The 19,167-nt window shown below is 46.5% G+C and overlaps 1 protein-coding gene across 4 annotated transcripts in view; it reads left to right on the plus strand.

Annotated features, from left to right (window-relative positions):
• ptprua (protein tyrosine phosphatase receptor type Ua) overlaps positions 1-19,167 on the plus strand; it is a 116,978-nt gene that overhangs the window by 63,738 nt on the left and 34,073 nt on the right. For all 4 annotated transcript variants that reach the window (XM_029166185.3, XM_029166187.3, XM_029166184.3 and 1 more), the window contains exons 3-8: positions 1,255-1,526; positions 8,173-8,254; positions 11,407-11,522; positions 13,539-13,710; positions 14,397-14,690; positions 17,556-17,876. In XM_029166185.3, coding sequence (XP_029022018.1) covers positions 1,255-1,526; positions 8,173-8,254; positions 11,407-11,522; positions 13,539-13,710; positions 14,397-14,690; positions 17,556-17,876 — 1,257 coding nt within the window. The remainder of the gene's footprint in view (positions 1-1,254; positions 1,527-8,172; positions 8,255-11,406; positions 11,523-13,538; positions 13,711-14,396; positions 14,691-17,555; positions 17,877-19,167) is intronic.

Genomic DNA, 19,167 nt, shown 5'->3' on the forward strand with positions numbered 1-19,167 from the left:
GAACAGGAGAATAGGGCGATAGAGAAGTGATAGACGAAGCCTCCTGTCAGTGCAGTAAAGGTGTGTGTGTGTGTGTGTGTGTGTGTGTGTGTGTGTGTGTGTGTGTGTGTGTGTGTGTGTGTATGTGTGTGTGTGTGTGTGTGTGTGTGTTCTGCATATCAGTTGTTTGAGTGTTGCAGCCATCTCCCTGGTCTAAACGCTCCCTCTGTTGCCATTACGGCCTAATAACCGTGTCAGTGTGATTAATGGGGGGAGGCAGGGCTATGATTGCAAGCTCGCTTGACTGTAGTACCTGTGCAACTACATTACCCACGATTCCATTGTCAGCGCTTGTCAACCAGCACTATCCACTGTACTGCACCGGATCAGAAGGTCATTTCTTAGTGTATGTACACCCTCCCGCTGGCAGCACAGACAGGTCGATATGATAGCGATGATGATGATGATGATGATGATGATGATGATGATGATGATGATGATGATGATGATGATGATGATGATGATGATGATGATGATGACGATTGGGAGGTTAGGTCGGAGAGAAAGTGTGCAATTCAGGCTCAGATTGACCTCCTCATCAAATTATATCTTGTGATCAATAATGAAATAAATAATAATAAAAGAGAAAGCATTTACAGCATTAATTTAAATGTTTGCATTTATTTCTCGTTGAATCGTGGCGATGCAGTCATTTTCCTCAGGCCGCAGTCAAAGGCAGCACTCACCCCTTTATTCCCCCGCTCTCCACTGCGACGCTCCTCCCACCTCCCAGGATGAGAGCGCCGGCAGTGACTCTGTGAACCTCGGCCCAAAATGAAATCCCAGTCTGACGCCCGGCGCCGCGGCTTTGAGCGCCCAAGATCTGAGGCGGCTTCGCAAAAAAAAAAAAAAAAACCCGATAGAATCCTGTGAAAGTGGGGAAGCGGTGAGAGGCACACGCCGACCAAAACGCAGACAAATAGCCAGCGCGTGTTGCACAGAGATTCCGAGTAACAACCTTGAGCCTGTCAGCTCTCGGGCGCTCGGGCTCTTTTTCGGGGCTTTAAAAATAAAGAGACAGTTCCTCAGTGGCTGCAAACTAACATGACATATCTATCCTGGGCTGACGTTTACCAGTGAAGCCCAAAGAACTGGATCTTGTTATTTCTTTGTTTTTCAGGTCAGCCAGCTTGTCTGGCTGCTGTTGGTGAAGTGCACCCGCTGTAAGTGCAGAGTCTTCGCTCTTCATTTATATTTGGCCTCCTCCCCCTCCAGGCTCCTTCATGATGGTCAACTCCTCGCAGCACTTTGGCGGCCAGCGGGCCCAGCTGCTGCTGCTGCCGCTCAGCGAGAACGACACCCACTGCATCCAGTTTAGCTACTTCCTGTACAGCCGCGACGGCCACAGCCCCGGGGACCTGCAGGTCCACATCAGGGTCAACGGGGGCTCCAAGGGCAGCGCCGTGTGGAACATCTCCGGCTCGCAGGGCCGCCAGTGGCACCAGGTGGAACTCGCCGTCAGCACTTTCTGGCCCAGTGAATACCAGGTGCAGTAACTACAAGATACAACTAGATAGGAGTATTTACACTGGCACTGATACACTAAAATCAAGGCCGTGATTGTGTTATGCATGTTAGTAGTGAGACTTACTTGTCTTTGTGGGCAGGCTTTACTGTAGGTATAAAAATGACTCAGGGTGAACTTTCATCAAGCACTCTGGTGCTCTGCATGTGAGGCATTCAGGAACAACAAAGAGTGTATGTAATTTATGGTTCTGAGGTGCTCCGTTCCCACAGGCTGACCTGCTTACACAAAATGGCTGTAATTACTTGTCAGTGTTAGATTGCGACTTTGATACACAGTATTTTATTTTATTCCTAGCGTGATTTGCATCACGGCTTGCGCTAGAGCCAAATAGGATCCAGATACAAATCCACCATATTTTGGTTCAGGAATCGAATTGAAGACTCTAAAAACAAAAGCTCCAATTACTTCACATTGATCCTTTCGAACGTGGGGGAAGAGCCGTGTTCATGGCTCCAACTCAGTTTCATCTTGCAACGTTTGTGTTCTTTTATGCAAGCGATAAAAATAAACAGCAGCACGTCTGACAGAGCTGTGGGCACGTTTAGTTAAAGGGCCACTCAGCGGATTTTTACTCGTCAAGATCGGGTTCGCGCTTCGGCGGACGAACGCGCTACTTAGCCTGTAGCAACAAAAGTCTCGCGTGGCACTGGGAGGGAACTTTCTAATCAGATCTCATCAGAGGCGTCTTCTAGTGTCTTTGTTTGCACTGATTCTATTTCTAATCTCAGGATTATTCCTAATTGCCCCTAAATATCCGATGTCCAAGTTACAGCTTTGTTACGTTTCTCTGTAATGTTCTACCGCGCTTGGTGATAATTCACAGCACATACAGGAATTAGCCAATTGCAGCAGTGTCATGTATCACAGTGGCTCAATAGGTGTATAATTGCAGTGGGTGTGTGTTTACATAGTATCTTTATTTATTGGCCAATTTACCTGCGTGCCGCAGAGGAATCAATAGCTCAGTTTGACGCCTGTATTGTCGGCGCCGCATTATTAGCGCTCGCGTGTAGCTCGTGCGATTGTGATGACTGGATGCAGTCCTGCTTCACCTCATTACAGCCCGTAATTTATCCCCTAACACCCCCCGTCTTGCCGCCGAGCCCCGTCGCCACCACGGCGGCCCACCTCATTGGCATTAACGCGAAGGCAGCGGCTGGTGAAAGGAAACCGGGGGAGCGCCGAACAGTCACAGTCACTTGACCTCAATTCCGCGCGACCCCGAGTCCCGGGGAGGCGGCGGGGCGCCTGCTTCCGTAACCTCGGTGCACTCTGGGCCCCCGTTTCAATAAATCAAGAGGCGGTTAATGAGATTAGAGGGCCGCGCAGATCAATGAGGACGGCCGGCGCTTCGCTGCGCTCATCCCTCCTGTCCTCAGCGACGCTCACAAACAGCCGAACTGATTCAAAGTAATGATTTTCTTCCCTTTTGTGTGGACGTTGTGGACGCTGCAGAGGTGCTGGGTGGAGGGAGGGGGTGCGCTGCAGCTGGAGGTACCGCCGCAGTGCTTAGCATTTGGATAGGTGTGCATACGCGGTGTGATCCGCCGCTCTGGCGAGGTACGCCCGTGTTGTCTGAATAATGAGACGAGGCCGCTCCCCCGCCAGGCATTTAGACACAGGACAGATTGCTTTATTTGTCCAATAAACCAGGTTGGTCGGCAGCAGGTAATGAGGCACGTGGAGCTGTGCAGATGACTGAAGAGGCTTCAAAACGGGCCCGCAGCAATACACCGAGTCCGTGGCGCCGTGTGAAGCCGGACAGTCCAGAGTGAGGCTCGCTGCCTCTTTGTAGAGTACCTTGCACCTCGGGGCCTCTCTCGCTCTCTTTACCGTCTCCCACCCGATATGACTCAAAGCTCAGCTCAGGCCCCAGAGGGCTCGACTTATCCATCCAGTGCCGGTGATAAAGATCAGCGTCCAGCACCGCTTGCCAACAGATCACTTCCCAGGGCTCTGCTGAGCAGCAGCTACCGCTTCAGAGGAGGAGAGGGTGTGTGTGTGGGGTGCAGCTGCTAGAGGTAGGGACTGTTAGAAATGCAGGAATACAAAAAAAATCTAGTAATCAGCAAGCATCGACACCCCCTCAGGAACAACAGACGGCTGCTGAGATATGTTGGACTGCCATCAGAGGTCTTGTTGGTCTTTTGTTTTTTTGGCTTTGATGGCTGTGCGATATTAAAATTTCGTGCCAGTATCTCAGAAAACAAGATGTTCACGGCTGATAGCACATTCTGTTAAAATAAGAACAACGTCTTTGTCATCAAATGTCGGTAATGATTAGGTGTTTCTTTTACATTGTTATTAATGAAGGTCATATTTTTGTGTCAGAAACAAAAAACACAATAAGTAAATGCAGTAAATATTTGTCCCGCAAAGCTGGAGAAGAAACGTGTTTGTTTGCCCATTTCAACAAATATTATCCATTGTGTCCATCCTGCTAAGAATAGGCTGTATGAATAAGTTTGTTATTCCATCTCTCGAGTCTCTTTGATGATTTCATCAAAGACTGCAGCAGAGGTGGATCAGTGCGTAACCACCTACAGGTGGTGGCCTTTTTCTGCTGCGGTAAATATTTCCAGGAGATACGTGTCATTTGCTTTCATGCTGCCTGGCAGGTCAGACTAATATTATTGTAAATGCAGCCTGAAAATGCACACGATTTCCCAGATATGTTTTTAGAATATCTGACAGATCTTAAGAAAATGCAGTCATGATGTTTTTCCCCAGCATGATTTGAACCACTAAGACATAGATGAAATGCTTCACACTGTTGATACATTATTTAATTTGTGTATTAGTATCATTTTGTTCTACCTTTTGCATTATTTGGTTAAATTACATAACAGTTAATGTTTTTGTCATAATGTAGATTGACTTATAGACTTGACAAGCTCCAATAACCACTTTATGTATTAAATTCCCAATTATATGTATAATTATATAATAATTTTAAATAAATAATTATATTAGTATAGTATTACATGAGGTTCTCGCTCAGATTCATTTACCATAATTTATTGTAAAACTGCTATTTGTGAAGCTACTGTTTCTACTGTTTTAATAGCATAACTAGAGTAACAGAAGTGATACAGTATCTCTCTTATTCCACGCCTTAAATCTAGAGTCCATGCTACTTGGCTTAATTCTGTGAGATGCGTTTTTTTTCTACCTTGCCAGACAAATTTAATTGCTTCATCATATCAAACCAAGTCAATAAAGTCAAAGCAATAGAGTACAGTACGGTGATCTTGATACGGTAACTCTAATTTATTATCCCACATTATTGCTTTTACTTGGATAACCTTGAGATTGCTCTCTGTCTCCTTCCGTTCACTTTGTGTCTATTATCAGTTCAGAAAAGTCTATCTTTTAATTTGGCGGGCTGGTAATTGCCAGAGAAATGTGCTCTTCCACGGGTAGTGATACTGTATCAAATCCAACCATTCGTACTTGCATCCTCGCTACAGCAGAGGTCTTGATTATCAGCACAAAGCAAAACATCATCAGCATACACTGTTATCTGCTATAATTTTCTAAATGTTACATTTTTCTTTAACTTTATGTCAGTGGGTCTACTAGGAACTAGTATTAACATATTATTTATCATTAAACAAGAGTCCAGAATCTATTGTCAATTTCAGCGCGATGACGCCGTCGATGTCTTCAGTAACAAACATTCAGTAAAATTCTAACCTTCCTTACATCTTGAATATAAAAACTGAGCAATTAAAATGAAAGCAAAATGGACTGTTAGACAGAATTTATTTTAATATTATTTGTTAATACTAAAACTACACATGCGTGTGGTGGTTCCTGCTGCAGAGAAGCTGCTGCACCACGCTGCATTCCTTCGGCCTGCAGGGGAGAAAGTGCCAGGTGGTATCGCAGGCTGTGCATTTTTCCTGCCATATTGCTAATTATTGCATATCAATAGTGTGCCTCTCGTTGTAGCTGAGCAAAGATCAATTGACAAAACACAGGTAAAATTAAGTCCAACAATTTTTCTGTCAAATGAGTTAAAGCATTCATGAAGATTTATTGCAGCTACGTAACAATGATTGCTCAACCACCCAGCCACCCACACACACACACACACACACACACACACACACACACACACACACACACACACACACACACACACACACACACACACACACACACACAGTAATATAATGAAAACTAAATCCTAAAAATATTAATTACTGAGCAGACCTTGTTTAATTCAATGCCTTTTTCTTCACTGAGGCCTCCTGGGACGTAATATGGATTTTGCTACTTTACACCATTAATTCTCCAGCAATATGCTTCACAGGCACAACACTAAAACGTTGACATATGTTTTACTTTAAATGCGACTGGCCAACTCCATGACTATCTGTTGCTTTGTAATTTAGGCTCCCTGTGTCTCCTACATTTGTCCTGCTGTCCTTGAATGCAACACAGCATTCTCTCCTGTGGGATGGCACCCTGCTGTTTGCTGAAAACCAAACCTTGAATTACACATCACAGTTTGCGCTTCTGCAGTATCTAGTGTGTCGCCATCTTCTTTTCTTTTTTGGCAACAAAAAGCCAAAGAGAAACTGAGAGAAAGCTGGAGAATGGCATCACCTTGAACTGGGTATTCTCAATTGGATGAATCCATCTCTTACATTGTTTGCAGAAGTAGATTTCCCAGTGCCTACTTGTGTGGGTATTGGAAAAAGGTACAACTTTACCATAAAATATTAAAGATGCTATCAGGTACCATCATGACACACAATATCAGTATGACTTAAGCTAAAACCTTGTACCTTCTATCACCTCTTATGCAAGGTGTTCTCCTGTTCCATCTCCCCTGAACCACTTTTTCAAATAACACTAAATAAGACACAGGCTTTTGCAGACCATCATGCTGCTCCTTGTGGTTTCAGTTTGGGAATGAATGGCAGTAAACCTTGTACGATGAGTTTGTAGCCTTCAGAGGATGTTATCATTCAGAGGCGTCAAAAAGCTGGAGCTGAAAATCAGTTCAGCCACCGTTCATTGGACTTACTACTACTTACTACTAACAGATTTTCAATTTTTACAACTAATCTAGTGTCTATCTATCTAATCTAGTAGAGTAAGGCCCAAAAATAAATACATAACCTACATAACTTCTCATCTTGCTTTGTGTATCAAGCTTTCCCGTCATCCTCTCATCGGCCCAGTCTCCTCATACCGAGCAAACAGACTCGTTTTCAATCACCTAGACTGCAGCTACATTCTAGTACAATAGTTTGTGTAATAGCTCCTATTTACATGTGCTCAGCTATTAGATGCCAAGATTATTCCTCCGCGTCTAGCACAGCGGCACTGAACCGTACTTTCTATAAGTCGGGGCAGTAACGGCGGAGCTTAATGACGGCTCAGGGCGCGGAGCTGAGCCAATCGATGCGTTGACGCGTGATGAATTGAGGAGTTAATCGGTCAGACGTCTCTAATGGTGCGACGTAGGGCTGAAAAATAAAAATAAATTAGTGGAAAGAAAGCTTTGGTTTGTATCCTTCTGCCAAGGCCTTTTGTGATATTGATTGGCCCGAGACACGTAAAGGCTGATGTATTGTCAACACAGCAATTTATTACCCATCGGAGTGCATGATCACATTTTGACTTCCACGAGACTCGGGGATAATAGTGAGGTGGGAGGTGGGGGGGAACAAGTGACACACACACGTCTAGTCCAGTATTCAGCCAGCGCACTCGATATTCCAGCTTGGAGTCGGTCACGCTGCAGCACAAAGTGAAGGGTTGCTTGTAGAGGAGTGATTTGGGCTCGGCCGACTGTAATTACTGCTCGGAAACGCGGAATGACTTTGTTGCACTCTGGGAGGCCTCCCGATTTACTTTGAGGCTCAGCATGCTCCTGCCTCATTTAGATGAGTTAGTGAATGTTTAGGCTGCGTTTAGGAAGCAGCAGCTCCCCGGTGGATTGATGGAGGCGATGGAGGAGGAGGAAGCGAAGCTGTCATGTTCTTTAATGTTGTTTGGCTTTTATGGCATTTTTAGAATTACCATTTACATTTGTAGATACGATCTGCTGTAAAATATGTGTTGGATTAGGTTTTTCCAGATTAATAATAGATAAAACCTACGTGACTGCGAGCGCACTACAAGCACTCAGATGAACCAGTTAACTGGTAACAGGTCACAGTTTGAACACACAACTGTGCACAGCTCATAAAACCATCCATTCAAATGAGTTTCCCTCAGTCACATCAATTAAAAAACAGGCATTATTCCATAAACTGGCTGAGGAAGTTAGGTAAAACTACAGATTATCTGATTGTTGAGCTCCTCACTCCTCTCGTCCTTGCTCACTTCCTGTATCTATCTTCTTATCTTTGTTGTCTTCATCTGAATGTGTCAAAAGGATCCATATATTCTATACACAACCTCTGAACCTAATTAGAAAGAATCTTAGACCCTTGTAGATCCTGAACACTGGAATTTACACCAGTGTTGGTATCTACGATAAAAGCCTCTCAGACTGTATCTCCCTAATTTCCCTCTCCGTCAGTCATCTTGACGCTCCAAAAGCAATGGCCTGTAGTAATTGAATCTGCTCATTGTCTTCACAGGTCGTCTTCGAGGCGACGGTTTCCGAGGAGCGACAGGGCTACATCGCCTTGGACGACATCGTGCTGCTCAATTACCCCTGTTGTAAGTAGCCCTCGCGCCCGGCGCCGCTACCTGCGGCACTAACCTTTAGCGGGTTCAGGAACAGTGTCCCGCTGAACAATGGCAGCCTATAAGGCAGTCCCACTGACAGGGAGGAGGCTGGAGATGCGCATAGCGCGTACCTGTCCTGAGTGTCACAGCCACAATTACGCAGTCGGAAGTTTCTCTTTTGTCCTGCCAGAATGGCTGACCTTTTCCTCTGATCCCTGCGCTCGCAGCCCGGCGCTTCTACAGCTAATGTGACGCTGCAGACGGTAAAAGGACAGCTGGTGGTTGTACTTTGATCCTTGTGGGGACTTCTTGGTCATCGCTGGGAAAACCGGGAGGTCGCAGCCTTTCGAGTTGTGGTAATGCTACAATGTGTTCTCTCGGGAAGATGTCGTGCCCGTCAAGCCGTGAACAAAAGCTGAATTAAATCATTTTGGTTTGCCTGGAAATAGGCAGGCTCTGGCTTTTATCAACAAGGGTTGGTTGAGACCAAAATAGAGATTAACTAGTAATCAAAGAATTTACCACAATGAATTATTGACTCATTGATCAAAGACAAGATTTTCATGTTTCATTTTTATACATTTATATTTATATTTATATGTCTATGTGTTGGAACCGATTTCTTTATTTCTGTTGAACACCTTGTGTTTATGCATACAACATTTTTAGAACATGTGACTGACAGAAACACTGGAAGAACTGTAAACAATTGTTACTGTATGTCGGCAACAGCCTCCGTAAGGCGGGAGTGAAAGGATCACAGTCTATTGTTTGCACAAGACTTTATGAGCAAAGGTTCAGAGGCTACACCTGAAGATTTACAATGCTCGTGAGCAAGAAGCATGTGAAAAAGTATTAAAAGCTGAGAGATGAGCCTCGAACATTCTGGACTGATGAAACACAAACGACAGGGGAGCTGCTGTCATGGCTTCTTCATCGACTCGTTAATCTCCATCCATGGTGGAAGTCTGCGATGGCAGCAGCAAAATGAACTCGGTGACAGAAAGGTTTCTACCAGTTTAGGTCAGATGCAACGCGACTGACTGGCTTTCAGTCTACAGCAAAAATAAAGCAATGGGCCTCAGTGTTCCTGTAATTTACACAGCTTGCCTAGAAACTATTCAATCACAGTTGTTGTTAAGAAATGCAGTAATTGCCTTATGTAAGAACAGCTATATTGCTGTGTAGCTCCATGAAGGTGGGGAAATGTTAATGAATGACGATGCAGAGGATTTATGGGTTCATGAAACTCAGATGTGGCTCCACTGAAAAAGGCCGCACGCTATAAATCACAGAATTCTCACTGGAAAACAGTAGTGGAACGAAAAGCAACTTTTCCTTTTATCACTTTTCCTTAGTTTTAGCAGTGAATGTACACGATAGTGTCTAAGTAAACACGGCGCGTCTACCGAACAAACGTCCAGCTCAAAAGCAGCTGCTGGTAAGTTTGTGGCCCCACTCATTTGACAGTTGTGCTGCTTTCCTCCAGAGTCGCTGTGTTTATTCCGAACACGTGTTTCAGGGCCAATCTCTGCTGCATCACAAACAAGAGGCAGCATTACTAATTTAAAGCGCCAGCATCTCCGTCAGTCAGAATACGTCTGAGACCGAACTAACCTCGCCTCTATTTATGTTTAGTGGCATTAATTGAGGCCAGACAGGCCACATATCCTCACTACCGGGCTTTTAGAATGTAAATTGAATCTCCTCTGTAACTATTAATGCACTTGTCTCGTCCTCGATGACTTTTTCTATAATTGGGCCTGTGAACGCACGTCTCTAATAGTCGACTGGAAGTTTCCTTCCCGACAAGCGAGCGTGACGCGCAGCACAACACAGGACGTGTGCTTGTTCTCATATGTTTAAAGCCACTACAGATATTTTTATTTTTAATGTATAATGCAGCCTTTTAACTCCCACAATGGGGGAAGTTCTGTGTTACAGCCAAAGGGAAGTGAAGAATAAAAATACAGGATTTAAAACAATTAAAATATTTATGTAATTTAAATAAAAATATATTAAACATATATTAACGTAATTAACATAATGGAGTTCTTTTCTAACAGACTATGACATCATTTCAGGGGAATGAGCTTAAGAGATGCAGCAGCCTTATCAGCACAGGACGTGATCTTTGGTCAGGTTTCTCCCAGTCAAGTTTGACTCTAAGTAGAAGATTATGACACTTCCTTTAGAAGCAGCTCATGTACAGTAGATGAAATGTTGTAGTCTGAAAGTTTTCATTGGGGGAACAAATAGTAGCGATAGCGATGATGACAGAGGAAGTATGAGAGCATCTTCCTAATTGAGGCTTTGAAGGGAAGACATTTGAGACATTGAGAAGTCAAATCTGTTCAGCTGCTTCACCTTCACTGTCACACTGTCATAGATTCTATCGGGACACCTGGAAAAAAGGCTCTGTTGTTAACGCTTGCAGTAACACCTCTCGTTTCCTTATGTCTGTAGGGCAAGTCGAGTGCAAGAGCCCTCGCTTCACTTAGAGACACTTTACATTTAAATGCTGGTATCATAAAAGCCTCAAATGACAGCAGTGATGTCAATGAATAACGTATGAGCACAACAAAGGCAAAACAAGAATCCGTGTCATATGATGTGAAGATTAACATGACTATGAAAACTACAGTACTACAGTAGGTTTACTCCAATATGAAGACAACTGGAGGCGCGTTGCAGCAGTGTTTTGGTATAGAGAAAAATGCTCAAATGTCTTTTAACAAATTCAAATCAGATTATAATTGAGGAAAGTTTAGGCATATTTAACGTTAATAACCCTAAAATCCTATCTATCATAACTATCATAATTGGGGTCAGTCATTTGATAAGCCAGACACATGTAGCAACATACAGTTCTTTGGTACCATTATCTGTTTTACATCTCAGCTGGGGCTAGGTCGTATTCTATTGCAGTTTGTTTGTTCGTTTGCAGCTTTTTGATCTGCACACAGAAGGTTGAGTAGTAGTTTAAGTTCATTGTTCTGGAGAAAAGAATCAGGCACACACAAACACTGGGAAAAAACAGAAAACCACCTGTATCTAGTATAAAATCCAATAAGCTGCCAGATGTTCCTCCGTACCTACGGTATCTAACTGTTGGTGTGTGTTGTGATTCTCTCCTCCCACAGACAAGGTGCCTCATTTCTCTCGTTTAGGGGACGTGGAGGTGAACGCCGGCCAGAACGCCTCGTTCCAGTGCGTGGCCACGGGCAAAGTGTCCGAGACGGAGCCCTTCCTGCTGGAGGTGAGAGTGGGGGCAAACGACCTTTATGTCACGACACCACCTGGTTATTAGGATTCAGTCGAGTAGTGGGGGAGAAGAACTGTTATTATGAAGGGAACCACTTGGTTACGCGATGGCAGGTGGAGAAGGTCGACCCGTTGCTCCGGTTGTGCTTAACGCTGACAGAGTTTAACATGCAGAACCTGAGCTGCACCATCCTGAAGAACTCCCACAGAACTAAAGCTGTAGGGTCCAATACCTGTTTAAAAAAATCTGTTGATAATGACTTCATAAGATTCAACTGGAGAGAATCAAACCTGGTGAAAGAAGTGATGACATAACGAGGAAAACGTTGCGGTAGTTTTTTTTTAATTTCTCTTTTTAATGGTTGTGGTTAAAGGAGTATTTCGGAAGCTTGCCAACTTTGTGCCTCTGCGTCTGTAGCTGTTCGATTGTAGTGGTGTTTAGTTTACTAAAGCCCCTAAAGTCATCTTTCTCACGCACCAACTGAAAATACTTTCAATTTTCCTAGTTTGAATATGAGCTAATATTAGTCTTCAGAAATCCATCCCTGAATGCCTCCACTCTTCCTCCGGCCTTGAAGCCTGCACATCTAAGTGCTTTTGAAACGACGGCAGCGGGGAGAAGGCGCTTTGCAAATGAGATCTTCATATATTTGGTGATTCGTCCCTTGTGTTTCCGCACGATTTTACCCCTCCACACGCACACACACACACACACACACACACACACACACACACACACACACACACACACACACACACACACACACACACGCACACACACACGCACGCACGCGCGCGGCTTCTCATCTCTGAATTGAAGGCTTTGAAGATCATCGGCATGTGAAAGAGGCATTTTTATCAGTTTCGGAATTTGCAAATGTGTTGCCAGAGCTTCGCTTCTGCACCCACACACACAAAAAGCCAAGCAAACAATACCGCAGTTGTCTTTTGTAAATTGACAGTATGCTGCGGTAAACTTCTCTGCCTGAGCCAAGACTCCCTTCAACTGCTTCCTCCTTTTCTCATTAGGAGGAAAAAAAAAACTGTTAACAGCAGAAAATAGAGACATATCACAAACCATTAACGGCTTCTGTTCCACTATTTGTTGTTCGAGGCCCGTTTGATCATCAACACTGAGTCTGCTAATTGCTGCGTTGTCTTTGATCTCCCTGATGCTGCGGAGGTCGACTTTGGACCAGTGTTGAGCCGCGGCGCTCTGCTCTCTCCTCTAATTCTCAGTGCAAACAAATTGTTAGCGCAGTGTCTCTTGGTTAATTAACATCATACTTGGTTGTCTGTCCTGTGGCGCCCGCGTTGCCTCAGACGCTGTTTGGCTCCTTCACTCGGGGTCCGCACCTGAGTTAGTTCTCACACGAGCCCCCGGTAAAGATATGCGGCGAGGCTCTGTTCACCGGCATTTATTTGTTTAGGAATTAGGGTGAAAATCAATGCTTTGCTTCACTTCAAAACAACACACAGGACTGGATGAAGTAGGAAACAAATTGAAAGCACTCCTTGGAGGTTTTGTAGCAGAAGAGACTGATTGTAGTGATACCAAAGCTGGAGTTAAAGTGTCTGGCCTCAGGCAGTAGGACCCAGTCACTGGATGATTTCATATATTCCACCAGTGCAGCATCTTCCCTCTATCCTCATAAACCAAATCAAACATGCGACTGCGTAGTGTATTTTGCAGCTTGCACCTGGAAAGGCTCATTGTGAGCACCGACCCCTGATTCCGTGTTCTGCTGCTTGAGCCGATTGCCGACGCCTGGAGCGCCAGCACATTAGCGTGGCAGGAGATGAGAAGATGTCAGCTCGAGTCCCGGGAGGCCCGTGTCACCAGGCGTTAGAAGCAGAAAGTAGCGCTCCCGCTGACATTCATCACGTATTTATTATCTGGGCCTCCCATGCGGATAATTCCAGCCCATCTTTGTCTTCCCGTCAGCCGCTCGGCCCGAATAGACTGTGAGTCGGGTCCGGCGGCCTCACGGCTGATCTCTTCTCTGTGCAGCGGAGGAGCGGCGCGGTGCTGGACGCGCCCGCGCTGTCGCGGCTAAGCCACAAGCGTCTGATGGCCACGTTCCAGGTGGAGGCGCAGCGCGGGGAGCAGGACCTCTACCGCTGCGTCACGCTGTCCAGCAGAGGAGCGGCCGTGTCCAACTTCGGGGAGCTCATCGTCAGAGGTGAGCGCGCGTCATGCGCTTGATTCGATGGCAAGTAATGGTTCAAGTGGCAAAGCGTCGTGTTCAGTGGTCTGATGGTTTGGTTTAACAGTCAAGAAATGATGAGCATCAAGAGGAAAAACTTTATTTTAGCTCTCAACTTCATCTAGATCAGCACTTAGTCAGGTCAGTGACAAGTTTATAACCACTAGACAGTTTTTATTCAGTCATTTTACCCACATTATCTTACATGCACGTCTAAATCTGTGTGTTAAGTTCATAAATGTGTGTGGCCCATTGAACACTGGAGTAAACAATTTCACTAAGATGATAAAATAGGAGCGAATCAAGTAGAACTACAACATTACTTAACTTAATGTTACTTCCACTGGTTGAGAAATACATCCTGCCCAACACGAGTAACTTTGCAGCTAGACTCATAAATAAGTCCTAAAAGTCATCAAAACTTTTAAAAGCTGAGTGCAGTAAATAGGTAAATATCTTGTATGTGATTGTAAATGCAGCAGCACATTTTCTACCTGCTGTGAAGTCTGTATCATCATTCTACGGAGGCCGCGTCATCAATCAGCTGTTTATACAGACAGGTCCCGTCACTGAACACAGGCCTGTTCGCTCACATGCACATGTATTCTAACACGCGTACATTAATAACCATGTTTACACACTGTTGCCATTCTTCACTACAGTTCCCCCGACGCCAATAGCGCCCCCCCAGCTGCTGCGCGCGGGCCCCACCTACCTGATCATCCAGCTCAACACTAACTCCATCGTGGGCGACGGGCCGGTGATCCGGCGGGAGATCCAGTACAGAGCCAGCCAGTCCACGTGGACGGAGACGCACGGCGTGGGCTCCCTCACCTACAAGGTGTGGCACCTGGAGCCGGACACGGAGTACCACATCAGCGTGCTGCTCACCCGGCCTGGGGAGGGCGGCACCGGGGCCCCGGGACCCCCCCTCATCAGCAGGACCAAATGTGCAGGTGACTACGAGCGTTGGCTACAGAACAGAACGGGTCGGCATCAATCAAACGGTTCAGCACCGTTGGTTCAGTGGACGAGGAGTTAAACTAAAGTTCAAAATCATTTATTAGCAGCTGATTGATCATCTCTCGTCCTGTTGACCAGCTGCGTCTTTTCAATGCATCACAAATGACATATGGATGTGACTTACAGGCAAAATGTCAGAAGACGTGTCTTCGCCCCAAATAGAAAGTGTAATTAAACTTGCGACAGAAGACTTGACGCGTCAGATCAGAGACCCAGCTGGTTACTGCTGCACTTCACAGATTAAACAAACGCTGTCGTCGGAGTCTGTTCCCGCTCTGATCCGGCGAGGTTCGCTCAGGGTTCCTAGCTGCAGCTGTGAGCTGCATCGGGCTGCTTTTGACGCATCACTTAACAACATGTAGTTTCGCCTGCAGCCACTGAGAACAAACAAGCGCGTCTGTCGCCGCGGCGACGCAGAAGATGCCGGATGCTCTCTGTTCGCCGCGACTCGTCCCTGATAAAAATACATGTTTACATGCAGAACTGCGTTACATCCGCAGGAATGAAACAAAGCAGCAGCAGCGGCAGCGGCAGCAGTAGCCTTTGGGTTAACGACTGGTGAGAACTGGACCCGGTTCTCGTTCTCTTTCTCTCAGGGTCTCTCTCTCGCTGCTCGTCTGGGTGGAAAAGGCACCCGCCGCTCTGTCAAGGAGACGGCGTGACGCCGCCGTCACCTGCCACGCTCTCTGATCCGCCGGCGCCGCCGTCGCCCACTCGCCTCCGCCTCCTGTCGGCTCCCGTTGCTCAGATCTGAAGCGTGGTCCCCGGGGGCAAGAGCGGCGGTCGGCGGCAGCGGTCCGCTGACACCAAGCTCCAGATGAGCGTGTCAGAGGGAGGCTTCTGTTTTAGGGGAAGACTCCCTTTTCCTGGACATTTCATACTTGCTGGTGCAGAGCATTTCACTTTTATGAGGCCTGTGATATTGCTTTCCTTCTCAGTGCTGATACTTTTCATGACTCTAGATACCTTATACAGATACTAATAATGCAATAATCAGGAGGGTGGTGCGTTCTGGTTAGTTGTGTTAAGATGTTTGTCTCAGCTGTTTAAATCCTGTGGCTTTGCATAACCTTCCCAGGCATCATTTACTTCTCCAGCACAGTGATGTTGCTGCTGTGGAAGCCAAAGATGCCAGCGTACGACTGGGGCTATATTACATAATAAGAGGGAATTACCCACTGTGAGATATTTCCTTCAGTCCAAATCAACCGGCTCTGCAGTCGCACTCAGGCCACTGCAGTTGGTGCGTGTGTCATTATCAAGGGCTATTTGCACGTCTATAATAGATGCATGATGGGAAAGATTGCAGCCTCTCGATGCGGCACTAAGCGCGTCAACGGCGCAGTTCTTCTTGTGAGGTGCCCGCTCCACGCCCTCCGCCGTCAGCCCATTACAGCAGACGTTACAGTACAAAAGTTCCTGGGTGTCAAATTAAATGGAATTAGCACGAAGCTACAGAACGTCGGCACGAATGAGACGGTAAATCGCCAAACGTCTCTATGTTGCGATCCGCTGGAAGTGTCGGCGGTCGGAGGCTCATGTGACTTTGAGTGGTAAATGTGAGGGTGTGCGCCGATGGTCCATCATAATTCCGGCGCTGCTCCTGGCGGGTGGGACAGGCCTCGGCGGCAGCTCACTGGGGCGGGCGCTAACGACGAGATGAAATGTGCAAACCCGTGGGGACGCCGCCTCATTCGTCTCCTCCTTCCTCTTCTCCGCTCGTCCCTGTCCGGCCTCCCTCTCCCCCTGCCTCTGCCTCTAATCCCTCTGATTAGGCTAATCAAGCTGAATGTCAGTTTGGGGCAGGACTAGTGGAGGACCGGCGGGTGTGGAGGACAGGATGGAGGCTGTAACGATGAGTAATAGTGTCTGGATGGTGCTGAACACCGAGGCCTGGTTTTAGCTCCATTTAGCTGCTCTGCTGAGACGCTGATGTTAAAGCCGCGGATAAAAAGATGCATGTTTGACAAGATTAGCATCATAGAAGTTTGGGGGAAAAAACATTTTGACTTCATGAATAATTGATGGCGTTCCCTTGGAGCATTTGAGTTCTGGCATCGTCTGTAAAAACCCCAATGAGCCCCACTCGCTGTTTCTTCTTCTTCTTCTGCGTCACCTCAGGAGTGACATGCACATTTGCAGCCACAGCGTTCTCACATGACGACAGCAATTAGGCCCCAACCGTTCACACGCGGCGCCGCTCCGGCGCTGCGTCCCGCCTCATTACCATTAAAACAGAAGCGAGAGTACAATGCAGCATTGTCGGTGGTGAGTTGCTTCACCCCTTGTTAGCGTTTCATCTTTGTGCATGTACAACCACAACACCGTGTCCAGTCACTTCCTGGTGGGAGATCCTCAGACAGCCTCACCCCGGGTTCCGTGCAGCACTCGGCTGCACTAGGAGCACGCGAGCCCGCGGTTCTGAGGGCGTGGTCTCATCGCATCATCGTGATTACATGCATGTGTGAAGTCATTCTTTCAGTCAGAGCTTCATAACCAGAGGGGAAGGTTGGAGGGAAAAGTTAATCCCCTCTCCTTCTCCTCCATCCTCCTGAACTTGTAAATACCACCTTAGAACAGTAGCTCATCTCCATCATACAGGTCAACACGACCTGACAGTGAATCTGTATCACATTGACCTGCTGATAACCTCCCATGTAAAAGCATTTAAGCACTCAGCTTTCGAAGTGCTTGCTGATAATTATATGCCTTAATTCTTAAACCATGTGTCCAAATAACTCTTTCATTTTGAAACTGCATCAAAGCCTTGACTTGACTGGACCGTGTGTCCTCCTCAGAGCCCATGCGCGCCCTGCGGGGTCTGACGGCCACCGAGATCCAGCCGCGGCAGCTGGCCCTCCAGTGGGAGCCGCTCGGCTACAACCTCACCCGCTGCCACACCTACTCGCTGTCGCTGTGCTACCGCTACTCCATGCCAACAGGGGGCAGCGGTGGGAACAACGCCACCGTCAGGGAGTGCCTCTCCGTGGAGCGCAACACGTCCCGTTTCACGCTGAGGGACCTGCCGCCCTTCCGATCGGTCCACGTGCGGCTGGCGCTGTCCAACCCCGAGGGCAAGAAGGAGAGCCGGGAGGTCACGTTCCAAACCGAAGAAGACAGTGAGTGGGGGCTGGTTCCATTTTTGTTGTATTTACTGAGCCGACTCTTCAAAAACATCCCGAATAAACATATGTGAGTGAGCATGCTCATTCATGCTCGTATAATTATTATGCAGTGCTTACACAAGTCCGTGCCTTTAGTCATCCAGTACCAGCTAGAAAACACAAATATTGACTGGCAAAATAAGCTGGATCAGCATAACTAAATGGAAGATCAGCCTTTTAAATAGAGACCAGTGGAACATTAATCACCCCGGGCTGTGGCTGCGAGTGAAACGATAAAATTGTTTTGCTTATCTCTATTTTATTAATATTTTCCTGTGTACACCAGCGGATTAGACACATTCTAATGCAAATTCCCGGAGAGTGGAAGCGCAGAAGGTCAAATGTATGTTGTTATGTAGAATAAGCAGGACTTCTCGGTGTAATTGAACGGGGCTCATATTCTCGACCCAGTGCAGAGCTGGAGATTTTACCGATGACGGCGGCATCGGTAAAATCTTTTTTTTTTTTTTTTTGGGAGTTACATCTTTAACTGCGTCTGCGAAAACCGTAAAATTGTTTCACAGCAGCTTTCGCCAAGCCGTCGTAGAAGTATGGGGACAAAAGCAGACAGCGCGCTTAATTATCCACACCTACACATACTGTCGCTGTCTCGTAGGCAGGGGGGGAATATATTTACATAAAGGGAATAAACAATAAGAGCGTGGCGTGATGTTGTGATTTTATGCCTTAGAACTGACTGGTGGGAAGTGACAAGTTAAAGCACGTGACCCAGAAGGAGAGGGAAAAAAACAAAGCCCCGATTGTTCCTCTCCGCACTTTAGTTGATGCCTGGAATGTCGGCACCGATAGAAACTTTCGCTTCTGAGCCTCTGACTGTTAGTTTGACAACCTGACAGTCCCCGGTCCTCCTGTCACACAGGGAGCTGCCGTCGCCCTCACAACCACAGTAATGGAGCTACAGGCCCTGACAGTTCCTCCTGCCTGTTTCCTATTGGACTCAGCACTCTGCTTACACTACGTTTGGCTCCCATGGATCCATGGGTGCTGCGGGATTTCCAAAATCTGAATATCAGCTCCCTTTAATAGCAAGTGGTTAGCAATGAGTCAGATCTGTGGACCTGTCACAGCTGCAACACTCAGGCACCTGAAACTAGACCTGTCAAATAGAGACTAGAATTGTAAATACAATTTACAGTATGAGGAACATCAGCTAATTGGGTTTCCCTTCATCCATCACTGTAAACCCGTGTAACAGAGGTGACATTTCACTCGGAGACGATTAGTT

Source organism: Betta splendens, chromosome 11, assembly GCF_900634795.4.
Source record: "Betta splendens chromosome 11, fBetSpl5.4, whole genome shotgun sequence".
Classification (NCBI taxonomy): domain Eukaryota; kingdom Metazoa; phylum Chordata; class Actinopteri; order Anabantiformes; family Osphronemidae; genus Betta; species Betta splendens.